The 19,667-nt window shown below is 63.0% G+C and overlaps 1 protein-coding gene and 2 long non-coding RNA genes across 4 annotated transcripts in view; 1 reads left to right on the top strand and 2 right to left on the bottom strand.

Moving 5' to 3' along the window:
• Nucleotides 1-4,863, bottom strand: part of PPL (periplakin) — a 43,618-nt gene extending 38,755 nt beyond the window's left edge. Inside the window, exon 1 of the mRNA XM_051836139.2 lies at nt 4,421-4,863. Coding sequence (XP_051692099.2) covers nt 4,421-4,848 — 428 coding nt within the window. The 5' untranslated portion in view covers nt 4,849-4,863. The remainder of the gene's footprint in view (nt 1-4,420) is intronic.
• A 7,852-nt stretch (nt 4,864-12,715) lies between these two features.
• On the top strand, nt 12,716-15,060 carry LOC127488201 (uncharacterized). Its single transcript, XR_007915740.2, has 3 exons — nt 12,716-13,350; nt 14,583-14,684; nt 14,828-15,060. It is a non-coding gene; the product is annotated as an uncharacterized lncRNA (long non-coding RNA).
• A 148-nt stretch (nt 15,061-15,208) lies between these two features.
• LOC138846927 (uncharacterized) lies at nt 15,209-19,402 on the bottom strand. Of its 2 annotated transcripts, none has more exons than XR_011384445.1 (2): nt 18,579-19,402; nt 15,209-15,841 (listed from the first exon to the last, which is right to left on the bottom strand). It is a non-coding gene; the product is annotated as an uncharacterized lncRNA (long non-coding RNA). The 2 variants fall into 2 exon arrangements; XR_011384446.1 differs by having other exon boundaries at nt 15,823-17,537.
• Nucleotides 19,403-19,667: the final 265 nt, after the last annotated feature.

The raw sequence follows: 19,667 nt of genomic DNA, 5'->3' as shown, positions 1-19,667 counted from the left end.
TGTCGTGGGGAAGATGCCGGGGCCTGGGAGGAGTGGGGGCCCACAGAGAGAAGGCCAGGCTGGAACCTAGGGGCCGACGCGGGCACCGAACTTCTCCAGGCAGCCAGTGCTGGGAGCCTCCTCTTTTGGGGGGGGGGGCTTCCTGATTCCTGAATCTCACAGCTCTGCCAGGGACCAGATGGACAGCAGTTTATTTGAGGCCCAACAACAAAATCCTGCGACAGAGGTCACCAAGGGGCAGATTCGAACTGTCACTCAAGCCAAGGAAGCTACCCCAGGTGAGAACCCAACTGGACAGGGCACCTGGCACTCTGTGGGGTGGTGAGGGGCCAGCAGAGGTCCTTCCTGCGCCAGGGTCGGAGCCTGTCACACGGAAGACCCCAGCAGGAGCCTGGCCAGGCTGGGAAGGTGGCAGGTGCACCAGCAACACTCAGCCTCACCTGGAGCAGCGAGGCCGTGCTCTGGGAACCCCGGGTCTTCCCGCATGACCAGGAGCCTGGAGATGCTCCCAATGACAGCTCTCCCCCAGGGCCCTCCTGGCGCTCCCTCCTCCACACACAAACATCTTCAGGTGCTGCCCAAGGGGTGTGAGTAGGGCCACGCCTCCCTGTCCCCACAGGATCACCCAGATGATGCCTGAGCCCCCAACAGCAGCCATTCCGACAGGCAGGGCTCAGCTGTCCTGAAGCGACTGCCTGTCCAGAGTGGGCAGAGGGGCACAGGAGGCTGCCGGTGCACGTGGGAGCTGCCTGGGGGTCTGGGGCCGTCCCCAGACACAGCCACCACAGGCCCAGCATGGGCGGGTCCAGGGGAGTGCCTTTACTGTCAGCCTCAATGACACCCTCTGGGCAAGGGGTGCGCACACACACACACACCCCTGGCCGGTGGGCACGCGACCAGAACGGGCGCACAGTAGGTGCTGGACCGAGAGACACAGTGATTATTTGGTTGGAGAGAGGGATGGGCTCTGTTGACACAGCCCTCCCACAAATCGCTCCTGCCTCTCACGCTCGCTGATCCTCGGCACGTGTGTGTCCCTGTGTCTGTCTGGGTCTGCTGCCCAGCCAGCTCCGGGCTCAGTGCCGTGGGCACCCACAGCAGTCATGGGATGGCTCCGGATCCACCCTGCTGCCTCATCAGCTCGGGGTGGGGGGTGTTGCTATTCTCATGCCCATCTCACAGATGAAGAAATTGAGGCAGAGACATGAAGTGACCTCCCCAAGGTCACAGAGCTAGCAGAGGCGCAGCTGGGGCTGGAACTCACACTTTGCTAGCACCAAACCCTGCGCTCTAACCACCAAGAGGCCCAGGGTACCCGGGGTGGCTGCCAGCACCCCAAAGCCAGGGGCCCTGCTGCTCATGCAGGATTCCTCCCGCTAGGGCGGCACTATCTTGCAAGACCTGCCAGGCTGCTGGGTGTTCACCAGGACCCCCGTGGGGACATGGGGGCGCCACGGGTCCCATTTTGCTGACGGGGAAGCTCACCTGGTGTGGCGAGACCAAGTGCCGCCCGAGTCAGACAGACACATAGGGCAGTCTGACGTCAGAGCCACATCTCAGCCCCTCCCTCCTTGGCCAGGATGGGTCAGACCTCTCCCTGCGCTGGGGACAGCCTCCTTGGTCTCTGCTGACCCTGACAGCACAGCCCGGTCACAGAGCACAAGGACAGCTGGCCTGGATACCCAGCCTGTCCTGCTGTGTGTCCCCAGCCCCACCCATGAGTCTCCAGGGTCAGGGAACCACCAGTGCATGTGAGCTTAACCTTAGCCTTTCGCCCTGATGTGCCCGCCAGCGACTCAGAGGCAGGCAGCGGTCAGTGACTCCTCCACGTTCAGCCTGCCCACCATGCATCCAGCTCAGCCCCATGCACACATCCACACAAGTCCCTAATTACCATCACCCCAGCTGCCTGTTGTCCTCAACCCGTTCCACCCGTTCCTTTAACCCTCAGCCAGCACTCCGGGCAGGCACTAGGCTACAGGTGGGAGAGAACAGTCTCAGAAGGACCAACTCCGTCCCAGGTTACACAGCCGGGAGGGTGGGAGCTGGTTCCCTGCAGGACGCTTCCCTGGGACCTGTCATTATCGCAGGTGTGAACACCTGCTCCCACACCTGTCATTAGGAACCAGGGTGACAGGAGCAACGGGTTCACACCCTGTCCTGGCCCTCCCGGCTGGCAGGGAGGGGCGGCTTCCTTAACGGGGCTTGGGGCTCACGGCGGGAGGTGCCCCGGCTTGGGATGTGATGACAACCCTGACCTGGGCACTTCCTGTGTGCCAGGGCAAGGCTGCTCTCGGAGACTCCAAGCGACAGATTCTTACTGTCCTCTTCGCTGCTTTGCAGAAATGGAAACTGAGGCTCGGGAAGGGTCCGGGGAGGTGGCAAAGCCAGGGTGAGGAGCCGGGAGTCCCGCTTCCTGGGCCCGAGCTCCCACTCGCCCCGCCAAGCCGAATCTCAATGGCAGAGAGCCCCAGAAAACTAAGGGTGAAAGAACACAGCTTAGAGCCACAGGTGCCCCAGGCTGCTTGTTACAGGGCTGGTGAAGCGTGGAGTAGGCTGAAGGGAGGGAGACTGGGGTGCAGGGCTGCCCCCACCTCCTGGCAGAGGGATGCACAGGGCTGGGAGAGGATGTGGCAGACCCGGCCGCACACAGGGCTGCCATCCCACTCAGGGCCAGGTAACACAAGGCCACGGCAGCCCCACCAAGGGTCTTCCACTCCACCCTGGGAGAGAACCAGGAAGGCTTCCTGCACAGACACCCCCAAGCTGAGGTCTGCAAGCCAAGGACAGAGGGCGCTGCCTCTGGCCAGGAGTGCAGGGAGGGAGCGGTCAGTGCTCGCCCCACGCACTCAGCGGGATGGGGTGCCTCCCTCCCAACTTGCCTCAACTCACGCTAACCCGTGTGAGGTCCAGCCCAGGCCTCTGGGGATGCGGGCTGCGGGGGATGAGGGGCAGCCTGGCCCAGCTCCTGGAGTGGGGGTGCCTGCAGGTGTGGAGGTCTTGTGGTGGCGAGGACAGAACAGTTGTGTGGGGCTGGCACAGAGCACAGGATTGTGCAATGCCCGAGAGAACAGCGCATCGACTGGCTGGGCCCCCAGAGAGGTATGAGAGCCAGCTGGACGGCCAGGGAGGAACAGCACGCAGGGCCCTGCCCAGCCTCTGAGGCTGTGACAGACAGGAGGGAACCGGGGGCGGGGGGGGGGGGGATGCCTCTGAGCTTCAAACATCTGGAATGGGAGCTATGGGATGGGTGGGTGGGATCCCGACTCCTGGGGTGTCTGAGGATGCTGGAACGGAAGGAAACTGAGGGCCAGGCTTGCCTGCACCTGCCAAACAGGTCAGCCTAGGCTGATGGCAGGGGCGGCGCGGGGGGGGGGGGGGGGGGGACGCGAGCCCAGAGTTCCCGCCTGCACTGGGCCATCAGAGGCCTGCCGGGAATAAGGAGCCGCCCCCGGCACTGCAGGGACTCCACAGGGCAGCAGGAGGAGTGGGGACCCCAAGCCAGGAGGCTGTGCCGGTCACCTACTCCCCGCCTGCCTCCATCTCTGTACCCAACGCCCCTACCCCGTTTTCCCTCGAGGGGGAGAAGGCAGGGCCAACTCCCTCCCCCTCCCTCATCTCAGAATTGCCCCGACTTCCCCAAACCGGTTATTAAGCGAATGCATTCGGCTTATCAAAACGGACGTGGGCTGCCTGTGCGCACAAACACATCGAGACATGTCATTCCTTTCCCAGGCCTCCCTGGGAACCCGCCGCTCAGAGCCGCCGCCAGTTTCGGGGCTGGGGGAGGGGGCGGGGAAGGAGCCACACCCCTAAGAAGGGCCGCGGCGGCCCGACGCCACCCAGCCACCGCGCAGCGCCCTGCCTGGCGCTCCCCGGGCAAGCAAGAGGGTGCCGGGCCTGTGCCCTCCGCTCCAGGGCCTCGGGGCGGGGCGGGACTCCCGAGCGCAGGTTGGCAGGTGCGGGGAAGTGCCTAGCAGGTGGCCCGCCCCCGCGCCACCCCCACCTGCAGCCTGCCCGACGCCAGGAGCACCTGTGCGAGCTCCGAGACCCGCAGGTGTGCGCCCTCCAAGCCCAGCTCCGCTCTCCGGCCCAGCACACCCCCTCTAGACCCGGCCTTCGGGCCCCCTGCGGCCGCAGTCTCCAGCCCGACTCAAAAGCAGCCCGGGGGGCGCAGGTTTCCGGTACCCCCGTCTCAATTCCCCGCCCCCTAGGCCCTCAAAGCCAGGCCCCCTGCGCTCCGAGGACCCCGGGGGGCCACAAGCGGTGTCCCCTCGGACGCGCTCGCCCATGCCACCCCATCCTCTTCCCAGCCGAGCGACCCCTCGCGTCCCACACTCTTGGCTCGGTTCCCAGACCCGTGAGCCCCGGGACCCCTCGGGGACCCGGCGCTGGCCCCCGCCCCGCGGCGCCTCCTCACCTGCGGGTCTGCACCTTGGGGCTGTATTTGCCTTTGTTTCTCTTCCTGAAGAGTGAGTTCATGGTGGCGCTGGGGAGCGGCGGGGGCCGGGCGGGCCGGCGCGCACCGAGGGCGGGCTGTGGGTGCAGGTGAGCGGCGGCGGCGGCGGCGCGGGCGGGCGGGCGGCCCCGAGTGCTGCGCGCCCTCGGCACCCCAGCACTACTCGCGGGGGCGGGGCGCCCGGCGGCCACTCGCTCCGCGGCCGCTCCCCGGGTAGGTGGCGCTTCACCTTTCCGGGGAGGGGCTCCCGCAGGGCCGGGGGCGGGGACGCCCGGGCCGCCTCCGCACGCGCGGGGCCCCGCCCTCCGCGCGGGGACTTGCGCGCCCCCCGACTGGGGGCCCTGAGTGCTCTGGGCGCGGGCGCTGCTCCGGCTCCGGCCGACCCGCATCTGGAGTCCCCAGTCCCCCGCTCCGCCCCTCACAGGGCCGCTGTCGGTGTCTGTGCGACCCGGATGGCCAGTGGGTCCCAGCAAAGGGGGCACTGGACGCCCCTGCCCACGTGCGGATCTTGCCTCCGCACTGGGTCGGCCGAGACCCCTGGGCGACGTGCGTGTTCCAGCGCCCCTAGCCTCAGTTACCCAAATGGGTGCCGGTTCAAGTCCTGACTGCTCCACTTCCGATCTAGCTCTCTGCTATGGTCTGGGAAAGCAGTGGAATATGGTCCAAGTGCTTGGGCCCCTGCACCCGTGTGGGAGATCGGGAAGAAGCTCCTGGCTCCTGGCTTTGGATTGGCGCAGCTCTGGCTGTTGTGGCCAATTGGGGAGTGAACCAGTGGATGAAGACACCTCTCTCTCTCTCTCTCTCTCTCTCTCTCTCCTTCTCTCTCTATGTAACTCTGACTTTCAAATAAATAAATAAATCTTAAAAAAAAAAAAAGCAAAACAGAACACTCAGACTGGAGACTTTGCTGAGGGGCCTGGTGGCCTCGTTAGGATCAAGGACAATGCGAGACGTCTGGGAACGTCCCTGAGTGCAGCCAGGGGACCTCTCTGAGAACAGTGGCTCTAGTTGCTGTGCGTCGGCGCCTGGGGTGTGTGGGGGTGTGTAAAATGCAGATTTCAGGCCTTCATACCCTGGGAGAAGGGCTCAGGAGTCTGATCACTTGACAAGATCCCCCCACGGTCCTGGACCTCACTGGGAAAAGCCAAGAGGGAGGGACCCTGCCAGCTACTGCCCAGGCACAGACCTCTCGCCAAACCTAACCCCCCACCTCGGCCCTGCCTGGCCTCCCTCTCAGGTGCTGCCCTAGGTGGGGCAGGTAAGGCCTTGAGCAACCCCTCGTTCTGAAGAGACTCCCCTCCCTAGGTCTGAGGGCACCCTGGGGACTCGCCCACCAGCCAGCTGACACTGGGGCAGGTGTCAGAGAAGAGCCAGGGCTGCAGCACACAGGCGGCCTGCAGCTACCAGAACCAAAGCCCAGCTCAGTCTCAGGCCATGGGCCACAGCGGGGGGCTTGTTTCCTGCTCTGCTCCTCCCCTGCCCGTGCCCAGAGACCCTTTCCTTACTCTTCCCCCTCCCACCTTTCTGGGCAGGTGGGCACTGGTGTGGGTGCTAAGTCTGCCTTGACTGTTCACTGCAACCTTGTAGATTTTCTGGAAACCAGCTGCTCACCCCTGGGGTAGGTTAAACAAGCAGCCACAGCTGTGCGGACGGTGTGCCTAGACCCACACGTGGAGTGGATGCCCACAGCAAGGGGCAAAGGAGAGGGTCTACGATGCCCGCTCTGTGTTGGGGGGAGGGAGAGAGAGAAACTAGGCGGGCATGCCACTTGCTTGTAAATGCGCGGCAGACGTGGGCAAGGATTCGTGAGACACGGTCACCTTCGAGTCCCCTCTGGAGAGGCCAGGGAAAGATCAGCATTTTCACAGGGGAAGGAGAGCAGGCAGCGTAGACAGACCTGAGTTTGAATCCCTGTTCAGACCCTCTCAGCTGTGTGAACACAGGTGAGCCACCATGCCTCTCCCGGCCTCCGTTTCCCTCTGTGAAATGGGCACAAACACAGCATCGACGTCCGAGGGTGAGGCGCTGTGTGCTGGTCCCTTAGTCCGGCCCCTGGCCATTAGCAGGGCCTCTGTGAACGGGAGGGGGAGGCGTGTGCAGCTGCAGGCCACCGGCTTGTAGGACTGGGGTGGGGGCAACGGGGAGGAGTCTCCAAACCATCACAGGACCTCCAGATGGAGTCAAAACTCTGGACATCTCTGAACTGCCAAGTCCCCTCTCCTCACAACTCCTAGAAAGTGAAGGCCGCTTTTTGGAAGGGGAACTGGACCAAGGAACGCAGGCTGGCAGCTCAGCTGGCTTGGCACTCAGCCGCTGGGTGCCGGCCAGGGCGCTGGTCACGGGCGCCCCTCCCTGGGTGCCAAGGGCTCGTTCCGGGCAGCATGGCAGTCTCTGTGTCTGCACTGGTTGATTCTCCCCAGCTACTCCCGCCTCGTCTGGAGGAGGCTGCTGTGTCCTCCCGCTTTCCAGGGATGGGCACGAGGCCCAGTGCCCAGCTGGGCTGGTACCTGGTCAGCCTGCTCCAGCGCCTGAGCTCTTGTACCCTTGCCCACCTCCACCCTCTGTGGCCCCGACTCGCAGGCTCAGGGCAACTGGCCCAGCTCGGGCTGATTCAGCGGGGCCAGGCCCAGGAGAATGAGTGGATTTAGGGAGGGCTCTGATGGTCACCACCCTCCCCCTGCACTCTGAAAGCTGGGCTCAGAGCCCAAGCTGGCACGGCTGCATGTGTGCGTGTGTGAGAGCACGTGTGTACACACGTGGACACCATGCACGGGGCGGGTGGGGGGGCGCCCTGTCCTCACCCCGTGCATCCTCTGGGGCAGCTGGATCTGTTTGGATTCCTGGAGCCCTCCCGTGCCAAATGACTCATCCCCTCCACTGCTGCGGGTGTGGAGGCCCAGGGCTGGGGTGTTTGCTTTTCTTGGGGTCACTAGATGGTTAACCCCACAGAAAGAGCACCTGCCAGGTCAGCAGGTACCCTGGCTACTAGGCAACCCTGGCCCCTGGAACCCCGAGCTGCTGGCCCGCAGGAGGCTGCCATGTTCCCAGGGTCACCCACACCCTCCTTGTTTGCTGTCGCTGTTCCCTGGGCTGCTGCCTCCTGAACCAGTTTGGAACAAGAAGGGCAGCATTCCCTCGGCCTGGGGAGAGGGGCGGGCACAGGACAGGACAGGATGGTGGGTACTGGAGCTCTCTCCTCCCCGGCCTGAGGCTCAGGCCATCATCACATCCTCCCATGTCGTGCCCCTTCTCCAGTCCCCAGCGGCACGGCCGCACCCTCACCTGGGAGGCACCAAAGTGCAGACTCCAGGGTCCCCTCCAAGACCGTGCTCGTGTGGGTCCTGGTAGGGCCAGGGATCTCCATTTATTTATTTATTTTTATTTATTTTTTTCTTTTTTTGCGGAGCCAGGTACTTATCCTGGTCTCCCACGGGGTGCAGCGCCCAAGCACTTGGGCCATCCTCCACTGCACTCCCTGGCCACAGCAGAGAGCTGGCCTGGAAGAGGGGCAACCGGGACAGAATCCAGTGCCCTGACCAGGACTAGAACCCGGTGTGCCGGCGCCGCAGGTGGAGGATTAGCCTAGTGAGCCGCGGCGCCGGCCTATTTATTTATTTTTAAAAATTCACTTTTATTCACTTAAAAGGTACAGCTACACAGTGAGAGGGAGAGATGGAGAGAGGCCTTCTATCTGCTGGCTCACTCCCCAGATGGCTGTGACAGTTGGGGTTGTGCCAGGCTGAAGCCAGGAGCCTGGCACTTCTTCCAGGTCACCCACGTGGGTGCAGGGGCCCAAGGACTTGCGGCATCTTCCACTGCTTTTCCAGGCCATTAGCAGGGAGCTGGAACTCTGAAGTGGAGCAGACTTGAACCGGTGCCCGTATGGGATACCGATGTTGCAGGCGGTGGGTTTACCCTCTGAGCCACAGCGCTGGCTCCAGGAACTACATTTTAGAAATCACCTATCTCTGAGAACTGAAGCGGCTGACTTGGGGGCTGCCTGAGGAATACAGATGAGCCACAAGCCAGTCTCTACACAGGCCCTGGCTACACGCGGCCGGGGAAGGCCCACAGACTTCATCTGGAAACTGACCTGGGTTTGATCCCTGGCTGTACCACACATGCAGCTGTGAAACCTGTGTGACCGTGGGCAGGTGGCTTTCCCACTCTGGACTTCAGTGTCCCTCTCTGTAACACAGAGTGTGCAGCAATGTGTACAGAGTACATGCGACAGAGGGGCCGGGGGTCACTGGCCCGGCCTCACCCCGCGTTTTGTAACATGTATTTACTTTCCCTGCAGGACAATGGGAGGGATGGAAAATCCTGCTGGTACTCCAGCCAACAGGCACTGACTCACGCTCAGCCCTGGGCCGGGGGCCCAGGGAGCTCCCACAGCCTCCCCTTGGGACCAGAGGGGAGGCCGGCCCCCGGCAGCAGGGGCAGGAGAGGGTCCGCGGTGACTCACCGCCCTGCCTGCCCTGAGTCACCTGCTGGGAACGCACTCAGGCCCCCACCCGCCTGGGCCCCTGGCAGCCTGCCCCTGCCTGCTGGGCAGCCCCACGCTGTTGCTTCACCCGGGAGCCATGCCCCTGACCCCCGCCAGCCTGCCCTGGCCCCAGGGGTGTGCCGTGCAGCTGGGTGGTCAGCTTCGTCTCTCAGACCTCAGCAGCAGACACCTTGTCTCAAACCCTGGATACCGCTTCTCAGGACTGTGCCTTAGCCACTCAGTCCAGGACGTGAGGGCCGCCTGGCAAGGAGGTCACCCAGTCAGAACCGAGACAGCAGCTGGGTGGGGCCGGACACGCTCCGCCTGGCCTGGATCCCCGCAGGACCGGCTGCCCAGCCCGATCCCAAAACTCTCAGCTTCCCCTCCCTGCCCAGGCCTGCTTCCTCGCGCCCCAGAGTGCCCACTGCCCAGACCAGTGGGGCTGCATTTCTGGGCCAGTGTCGGGGTGTGACAAGTGACAGCTCTGGGGATATCCCAGGTCAGAAGGTCAGGACCCCATTTCCTCCAGAGCCTTTAGGCTTGAGTGAGAGATGGGTCACGGGGCAGAACACAGAATCAACTCAAGTTTCAGGCGGAAGCTGCCCTGGGTTTGAATCCTGGCCCTACTACGTGTCTGGCTGTGTCACCTCCACTGGGCAGCTCAACCTCTCCATAAAGTGGGGGAAATCCCAGTCCCTCCGTTCCCTGGATCTGTGACCCCGAGAACAGGTCGTCGCCTCTCTGAACCTCAGTCTCCCCATCTGAAAAATGGGGACGTTCTGACACCAGCTCCACGGCGTCTCGAAAAGGCTCAGTGAGGTGACAAACAGTACCTGCTGTTGAGCACTCACCGGGTGCCAGGCTCTGTGCTGAGGGGCCTGGCGCTGCAACCTCCAGCTTGAGTGAGGTTGATGGACAGGCCGTCAAGTGCACGTACTTAAAGCGAACAATCTGATGAGTTTACACGGGAGCACCCAACCGTGAAACCAGTGCCACTACAAAGACTGGACTGGCCCCATGGGCAGCTGTGGTCCCGGGTCACCAAGAGATTAGATGCCTGGTCAAGGATGTTAATGAGAACCCAGGATTTAAACCCTGCAGTCGGAGCCAGTGCTCTTGTCCCCACCTCTACCAACACGGGCAGGGTCCCTGGCTTAGAGTGGGTGTTCAGTGTCAACGCTGCATGAACAGACGGATGGGTGGGAGGATGGATGGATGGATGGATGGATGGATAGATGGGTGGATGGATGGATGGGTGGGTGGAGGATGGATGGATGGGTGGGTGGGGGATGGATGGATGGGTGGGAGGATGGATGGGGGATGGATGGATGGGAGGATGGATGGATGGGTGGATGGATGAGTGGGAGGATGGATGGGTGGGTGGGTGGATGGGTGGGTGGATGGATGGGTGGATGGGTGGATGAGTGGGAGGATGGATGGAAGGATGGGTGGATGGGTGGGTGGGTGGGGGATGGATGGATGGGTGGGGGATGGATGGGTGGGTGGGTGGATGGGGGGATGGATGGGGGGGATGGATGGATGGGGGGATGGATGGATGGGAGGATGGATGGGAGGGTGGGTGGATGGATGGATGGGGGATGGGTGGGGGATGGATGGATGGGTGGGGAATGGATGGATGGGTGGGGGATGGATGGATGGGTGGGGAATGGATGGATGGGTGGGGGATGGATGGATGGGTGGGGGATGGATGGGGGATGGGGGGATGGGGGGATGGATGGGTGGGTGGGTGGGAGGATGGGTGAATGGATGGGTGGGAGGATGGATGGGTGGGTGGGTTGGAGGATGGGTGAATGGATGGATGGGAAGGTGGGTGGATTGGTGGGAGGATGGATGGGTGGGTGGATGGATGGATGGGGGTGGGTGGGGGGGTGGGTGGGGGATGGATAGATGGGTGGGAGGATGGATGGGTGGGGGATGGATGGATGGGTGGATGGATGAGTGGGAGGATGGATGGGTGGGTGGGGGATGGATGGATGGGTGGATGGGTGGATGAGTGGGAGGATGGATGGAAGGATGGGTGGATGGGTGAATGAGTGGGTGGGGGATGGATAGATGGGTGGGAGATGGATGGGTGGGTGGGTGGATGGGGGGATGGATGGGGGGGATGGATGGATGGGGGGATGGATGGATGGGAGGATGGATGGGAGGGTGGGTGGATGGATGGATGGGGGATGGGTGGGGGATGGATGGATGGGTGGGGAATGGATGGATGGGTGGGGGATGGATGGATGGGTGGGGAATGGATGGATGGGTGGGGGATGGATGGATGGGTGGGGGATGGATGGGGGATGGGGGGATGGGGGGATGGATGGGTGGGTGGGTGGGGGATGGATGGATGGATGGATGGGTGGGTGGGGGATGGATGGATGGGTGGGAGGATGGATGGGTGGGTGGGTGGGAGGATGGATGGGTGGGTGGGTGGGAGGATGGGTGAATGGATGGGTGGGAGGATGGATGGGTGGGTGGGTTGGAGGATGGGTGAATGGATGGATGGGAAGGTGGGTGGATTGGTGGGAGGATGGATGGGTGGGTGGATGGATGGATGGGGGTGGGTGGGGGGGTGGGTGGGGGATGGATAGATGGGTGGGAGGATGGATGGGTGGGGGATGGATGGATGGGTGGATGGATGAGTGGGAGGATGGATGGGTGGGTGGGGGATGGATGGATGGGTGGATGGGTGGATGAGTGGGAGGATGGATGGAAGGATGGGTGGATGGGTGAATGAGTGGGTGGGGGATGGATAGATGGGTGGGAGATGGATGGGTGGGTGGGTGGATGGGGGGTGGGTGGATGGATGGGTGGGGAATGGATGGATGGGTGGGGGATGGATGGATGGGTGGATGGGAGGATGGATGGGTGGATGGGAGGATGGATGGGTGGGTAGGTGGGAGGATGGGTGGGTGGGAAGATGGATAGATAGGAGGATAGATGGGTAGGAGATGGATGAGAGAACCAATGCACTGTGGTGGTCCCAGGAAAAGACCCTAGAGGAGGACCAGGCACGAGGGAGTAGATCCTGAGTCTAAAGGGAGAGAAGGAGTTTGGTCATTTACTCACTCACTCACTAATTCGTTTGTTCACCCGTCAATATTTCTTGAGCACCTGTCAAGTGACAGACCCTGTTCTAGGCACTCAGGATATAAGATCGAGTACACGGGATGAGGGTTCCTGCCTCAGAGAGCTTGCTGCGAGTCTGAGGCCACCTTGGCCTCTCCTGTGTATCCACAAGGTCTGTGGTTGGCCCAGAGACACACGCGGAAGGGCTCAGGGACATGGTAAGGGCAGTGGTCAGCCCTGAGGCTGAAGGGGTCAGGGCCTGATGAGGAAGGGGAGTTCTTCTGTCCTACACAGCGCTGCCTCCCCCATGGCAACCAGGCCCCTCCCCACCCCAGGGGAGCACGCCCGTCTCTGCCCCCACGAGGGGGCAGCCAGGGAACATGGACTGCAGTATCCACCATGCACAGGTACTCACATTCACTCAGGCACCCCCATTTGGGGAGCACCGATTGCATGCCCCACCCTAGGGAGACAGCAGCCAGCAAGGGGGCTCCTGTGTGAGGCGGGTCAGGGACAGCCAAGCAAACAAACATTTTTACAAAAGGGAAGGCGCCTACGTGCCCATCAGCGGGAGAGCCACAGTGCGTCAGGAAACTGAAACCCTCAGGTCCTGGGGCCGTGGAGGAATGCAGGCCTGACCAGGAAGGAAGCCGGGGTGTGGCGGGTGGGGAGCAGGACCGCCCACATGCAGGTTTTCAGGTGCTGGGCTCTGGGCGGCTGTGATCTGGGACAGAGCTGCAGGGTCGCTGCCTGTGCCGGTCGGGATCTGCCTGGGCCTCTGTCTGCTCTCCATGCTGAGCTAAAACATTCCTCTCTGGCCCAGGCAGCCGCGTCCCCCGGGGCGGCCCTCCCAGGCCATCCTCTGGTCACAGGGAAAGGCTTAATCCCCCAGGCACGGATGAGTCAGTGTCAGTGGGTGCTGGACACACAGTCCCTCCTCCCAGCCCTGAGGTCCCAGGCGTGGCCGCTGGGACTGGGGAGGTTGTGAGCCCCTGGGACCCAGGAAGGGAGAGGCTCATCTCCCTGCTTATGTCACATCGAGTTTATTTATGTGAGCACGCGAGTGTACTTCAAAACGTCTGGAGAAATGGAATGAAAAGACAGCACCGGCATCCCATATGGGAACTGGTTTGAGTCCTGGCTGCTACACTCCCGATCCAGTTCCCTGCTATGGCCTGGGAAAGCAGCGGGAGATGGCCCAAGTCCCTGGGCCCCTACCATCCATGTGGGAGACCTGGAGAAAACTCCTGACTCCTGGCTTCCACCTGGCCCAGCCCCGGCCGTTGCAGCCATTTGGGGAGTAAACCAGCCGATGGAAGACCTCTCAGTGAGTACCTCCCCCTCTCTCTGTAACTCTGCCTTTCAAATAAATAATTTTTTTAAAAAGACAAGTTTATTTTGGTGCAAAAGCAGGAAATCCATGCCTACTCTGATTCTTTGTGCCTATCTATGTAATCAATGTCAACTCCACCAGCCGTGTGTGCCAGAGGCTATGCCACAGGTGCATCCAGAGAGCTCGAAGGTCCCAGCCTGGAGAAGTGGGCAACCCACGGCCCTGCCCCGCCCCCCCAGGTGGGGGCAGCTGGGCAGGGCGGGGTAGGCTTTAGTGACCCTCCCACAGGCCCAGTCCCTGGTCTGACCCCAGTGCTCAGTCCCCCATGACAGACTGGTCCGAGTGGGCTGTGCATGGTGGACACTGCAGTCCATGTTCCCCGGCTGCACCCTTGGCTCATCCCTGTGTGGGGCTGCCCTCCTGGTCTCCCAGTTCCCGGCTCCTCTCTTCCCCTCCAGCGCCTGCCGCACAGCAGGGCCTGGGGCTCACGTCTCCCTGGGCAGGGGGCCTGTGGCTCTCGCCTACATCACTGCTGTCAACTCCTGGTGCCCCCTCCTCCCTGTGGGCTTCCCCCTGCTCCCCCCCTGCCCACCCACTGCAGTTTATTTCCACTCAGCATCCGGAGCGCTGGGGCAGAAGTCTCTGTACTTGCCTGATCCACACTCCACTTCTGCTCCCAGGCCCCTCAGCAGCAAAAGCGGACAGCCAACTACTGCACTCCCTCCCTCGGCCCCTGCGAGCTGGCGCCCCCTCCTCCCCATGCCCCCCGAGGGCCCCCTCCCCCTGCAGACACCAGTCCCCCACTTTCCTTGAACCCACAGAGCAACTCTGACCTCAGGGCCTTTGCACTGGCCACCTACTCCCGCACCACCGTCTGCTCCGTCTCTTTGTGGCTCACCCTTCTCTCCTGCTGAGCCAGCACCTGTCTCCATGGTGACGGGCCCTCTCCCATCAGCACCAGGCTTGGGGTTGAACCCCCCACGGGGGAGGCCTTTGCTGTTTTCCTTCCCCAGCCGTCAGCACCTGAAAACCTCGTGTGCTGACCCGAGCGGTGCTGCGGGGCTCACAGGCTTGGCCAAGGAGCCTCGGGATCTCCTCTCTGCTCACGTCCATGGTGCCCCCTTCGCTGGCTGGAGGGGTGACCGCTGCAGACTCTGCCCCCACCCACAGCGTGGGGAGGACCCCCGGGATGGGCAGAGACATGCGCTCTGTATCGCCCTCTGCAGGTGGCTCCTGGAATCTCCTCAAGGCCAGGAGAGGGTCTCCCTTCAGCCTTGACTTTGGCTGTGAGACGGAGCTCAGGCCCCTGACCTCTGGACTATACCACGGTAAGCTGGCAGTCCTGTGCTGGGACATGTACGAGGGGTGCTTCTGCTGCACCCCTCAAGGTGGCTTGGGCCTGAGACAGCTCCTGGGGAGGGGAGGGGTGGGAGTGGGTCTCTCCTTCCAATGGCACCCCCTCCCGCTGTAGCCACCCACAGGCTGGGACAGAGGACAGTGGTCGCCTGCAGAGCAGCGGGGCCTTCCTCCATGCCTCTGTGCCGCTTGCGTGTCTTCAGACCCCAAGAGAACTGGCTGGGTCCGGGTTTGGTCCCGGCCAGGCACACCCATGGGAGAAACGCCAGCACGGCACCACCCTGCCGGCCTTGGAGCTCGTCCCCATCATGCGAATACTCCGGATCCGACCACGGTGGGAGACGCGGTAAAGCACACGCAGCCCGGGCGGTAGGCTGCCACTCAGCCAACATGCATGTGCCAGACCACTTACGGCCGGAGAAAAGCTGCCCGTCCCATGCACATTGCCCCCAGAGCGGGCAAAGCCACAGACCAAAATCGGATGTGGTTGCTGAGGGCTGGGGCGGCAAAGGTGTCAGGGTTCTTTTTGAAAATGGTTATATCTTTTTGTTAAAATAATGGTTGTTTGAGAAGGTGAGAGAGACAGTCAGGCACACAGCCAGTCAGAGAGGGACACAACACATGGAAATCTTCCATCTGCTGGTTCATTCCCCAACAGCCCCCAACAGCCATGGCTGGGCCTGGCCCACACTGAGAGCAAAGCACTCCACGCAGGTCTCCCACGCGGGTGCCAGGGGCCCGAGTACTCCACGCAGGTCTCCCACGCGGGTGCCAGGGGCCCGAGTACTCCATGCAGGTCTCCCACACGGGTGCCAGGGGCCCGAGTACTCCACGCAGGTGTCCCACGCGGGTGCCAGGGGCCCGAGTACTCCACGCAGGTGTCCCACACGGGTGCCAGGGGCCCGAGTACTCCACGCAGGTCTCCCACGCGGGTGCCAGGGGCCCGAGTACTCCATGCAGGTCTCCCACGTGGGTGCCAGGGGCCCGAGTACCAAATCATCAGCGCAGCCTCCCAGGGTCTGCGTTAACAGGAAGCCGGGTCAGGAGTGGGGCCTGGAACCGACCCCACGTCTGTCCTGGCCACGTCTCACAGATGACAATGTTCTGAAGTGGATCTCTGTCTCTCCAGCTGTCGAGTCAATGAAAATAAGACAACAAATAAAATATAAAAAGAAAATCGTGGTGATGGTGTGCAACTCTAACTACAGGGAAACCATTTAATTGTACACTTCGGGTAAGGGAGTTGTGGTGTGCAAGGTATGGCCCAGACAGTCAGAGCTGTCACTGTCCTGCGCAGGCTGGCCACAACCTCCACCCATGCTCAGCACGGCCCCTCCCTCTGCGCTAGCTCGGACACCCAGCACCTGCCATGGTCCTTGCCTGATCTCCATCAGCCGTGGGACAGCATGGTCACTGCTCTCTTTCATTTTCAGATTTACTTATTGATTTCAAAGGCAGAGCAAGAGAGGGAGGGGAAGAAGGAGGGGGGATGGAGGGGGAGGGGAGGGGGAGGGAGCGTTTCCATCTGCTGGTTCACTCCCCAAACAGCTGCAATAGCCGGGGCTGGACCAGGCTGAAGCCAGGAGCCAGGAATTCCATGCAGGTCCCCCATGCAGGTTCAGGCGCCCGTGAGCCGCCTTCTGCTGCCTTGCAAGCACATTGGCAGGAGGCTGGATTCTGAGCACTCCAACCTGGGACGTGGGGGTCCCAAGTGGCGGCTCCACCCGCGCTGCTGCATGCCTGCCCATCACCCTCATTTTAAACAACTTTTCCAATGGGACTTGCGAACTCAAGGCGAAGTGTACACAGCAGGGCGTGCATTGCTTGTCCACGCCCAGGCAGCCTGGTGCAGGGCAGCCACTGGTGCTGCCGTCAGCCCCTGCCGCGGTCCCTGTCCCAGGACCCAGAAGCTCTGTCCCCATCAAAGCCTGGTGAGCGCCACCCCGCTCTCCTGTCCCCACGTCTCCCGCAGTGCTTGCTTCTCTCAGCACAGTCCTCCCAGTCTATCACCTGCCAATGCTTTGTTGCTTTCCAAGGCTCATTTTCCGTGTCTCCCCCTTTCAAAGGGGGGGACACTGCAGCCACACAGCTGGGAGGCAGCAGGACCAGAGCTCACACCGGGGCCTGACCCATCACCTATGCTAACCACTGTGCTACCCTGCTCCCTCCCTCAGTCCACGCTGGCTCCCCACTGCTGTCAGACCCCTGCCCGGACCTCTTCTCTCCACGCTCTGCACAGCTGTTTTATGACCTTTACACATGACCTTTGAACCTGGGGCAGCATATGAGGAAGTGAATGGACTTGGGGCGGGGCTGGGTCAAGGTGAGTGAGGCCTGGCCCTGCAGCCCCCTTGGGTCAGACTCCCCCAGACTCAGCCTCTCATCCACCAAGGCTGTTCCCATGACCAGGACCCTGGCACGGAGTGGGGCAGGTTCCAGCCTGCCCACCTGCACACAGGGCCCTGCCCACAACACTGCTGGTTCCCGAAGCGCCCAAGTTGAGGAGGCCTCTGGGCTCTGCTCTGAGAAGTGGGCAGCGAGAACACAACTTTGGGGCAGGCACTTGGCCCAGGGCTGAAGACGCTGGTTGGGTTGCCTGCATCCACAGTGGAGGACCTGGGTTTGAATCCCGGCTCTGCTTCCAATTCTGGCTTCCTGCTAATGTGCAGATGGTAGCTCAAGTAGGTGGATCCCTGCCATGGAGACGGGAGACCCAGCGTGAGCTCCTGGCTCTCGGCTCCAGCCTGGCCCAGCCCAGCCGTCCTGGGCATTCAGGGAGCGAGCCGCAGATGGAAGACCTCCTGTGCTTGCCTGTCTGTCTCTGCCTGTCGAGCAGAAAACCAAAGTTACCGTCAATGAGAAACAGCACAGCACAACTTAGAGGCAGCCCCTGGACAAGCCCTCTGGGAGCAGGTGAGTGGCTACCAGGGATGGGGAGCATGGGGGAGGAGCAACACCCCAGACAGGGGGCCCTTCGGGGTGCACTGGGCAGGGGTGGTGGTGAACGTGCTAAATGCCACAGCACTGCACACAGCAGGTGGCTAACGTGGCCACGTTCACCTGTATTTTCCCACAATAACCAAAGGTGGGGGCACCTCACCCTGTTTGCCCCAGTCTCACCTGCCTCGACACCGACTGGGGCTACTGTGGACTCCAAGGCCCACGCCTAGGGCCACTGTGTGCCCACAAGGGTCTGGAGTCCCCCGGCTGCCAACCCCTCCTGACCCCCCTGTGTTTGGCGTCACCCCGAGCGGCCCAGCTGAGCACCTATCCCAGCAGGACACCTCCCAGGCACATCTGTGCTGCATCTAGCCTTCTACTCACACAGACGCGTCTCTAACGGTGAATTTCCTGAGGCAGTGGCCTACCTGCTGGGAGGGTGTTCAAGGACTCGGGGTGGCCTCTGGGGTCCCCCAAACCCCTCCACTCACCTGGCAGCTGTGGTGGGGGTGAAGCAGCAGACAGAGCCTGAGGGTCTGCCCTGAGGCTGGCTGCTCACCCAACCCTCCTGGGACCAGGACCGCCTCCCTCGGGGCCCTGGGCACCTGGTAGGATACAGCCCAGGCTGGGAAGGCAGCCCTGGAAGGCGTCTCCGCTGCACACCCCGGGAAGCGAGCGCTGGGGACCAGACTCCTGGGTTTGCGAACCTGCACACGGTGCCTGGTGCGGCTCAGGCGGGGCAGCCACCTCCCCGGGGCTGGAGGAGGAGGGGGCAGTGGCCCTCACGCCCCCCTGCAGCCGCTTTGCTGGGAACAGAGCAGGCGCGGACTGACGCCTTTCGCTCCCAGGGCTTCTGGTCACCACGCCTCGCTCAGGCGGCTCTTTGGCGCCCAATACCGCTGGACTCCTTGAGCCCCACAACTCACCTTTGAGGTGCTCCAGGCGCCATGGGCTGTCGTTTGCTGCCACCTCGTGGCGGAGGTGGGACCCTCGGGTGCCCGGTCCTGCCCGGTCCCAGGTGGGATCCGGCGGACAGGTGCACGCGGACAGTCCAGGTGCCGGCACGCAGCCACGGCTGTGAGCGCCCAGCGCCGCGCGCAGGTGCATCTCCGAGGTTTCCTCGACGAGGGGAACGGGCATTTGGCGGGGGCGCAGGCCGGCCTGGAAGAGTGGACACGGAGATGACCGCGTCCGGAGCCGGCTTCTCGCTTCTGCAGGCCCAGTGGACGGAGAGAGCCGGGCAGCGCTACGAGGGCGCGGGGCTGACCTTCGCTGAGGGCGGCGGGCTCTGGCCCGCTCTGCGTCTCGCACCCTCCCCGCTGCTCGCTCGCTCGCTCTCCGGCGTTTTTCACCTCCACACCGCCTTGGCGGTGTTTGTTCCCGGCCTGTGTGCCCCGGCGCGCGGCCAACTCCAGCTGAGCCCACCGGGGACTCCTCCAGCACCTGCCACTCACTAGGTGCCCGCTACACGCGCGGAGGGACAGTGACTGGGAGTGGCCTGGGGCGCGGCTGAAGCCCAGCAGCAGCCACCGCGAGGTTCATCTATCTGGGATAACGCAAAGTGCACGGTGACGCGGGGCAGCTCGCGGGAGCTAGGTCCTTCAGGGGGCAGGGCGGGCAGGGGTGGAGCCTGGGCCAGCCTCCGGGGCCGGAGCTTTAGAGGCGGGGCACTCAGGGGCGTGGCCTACCTGAGGCGTGGCCAATCTGGAAGCCGAGCTGGGACTTGGGCGTGGCCAAAGGGCGCGTACAGCAGGAGGGGCTAAGACTGGGACGGCGTTAGGAGGGCGTGGCTAGGCTAGGGCGGGGCCAGCCTCCCGGCCTGGAGTCTTAGAAGCTGGGCCTTCTGGAGGCGTGGCCGACCTGAGGCGTGGCCAATCTGGATTCAGAACTGGGCCTTGGGCGTGGCCAAATGGCGCGTTAAGCAGAAGGAGGGGCTAAGGCTGGGGCCGCGTTAGGAGGGCGTGGCCAGGCTGGGGCGGGGCCAGTCCGGGGTCGGGGTTATATCTGGGCGGGGG

The sequence above is a fragment of the Oryctolagus cuniculus genome, chromosome 19, assembly GCF_964237555.1.
Source record: "Oryctolagus cuniculus chromosome 19, mOryCun1.1, whole genome shotgun sequence".
Taxonomy (NCBI): domain Eukaryota; kingdom Metazoa; phylum Chordata; class Mammalia; order Lagomorpha; family Leporidae; genus Oryctolagus; species Oryctolagus cuniculus.
This window is presented reverse-complemented; position numbering and strand designations above follow the sequence as displayed.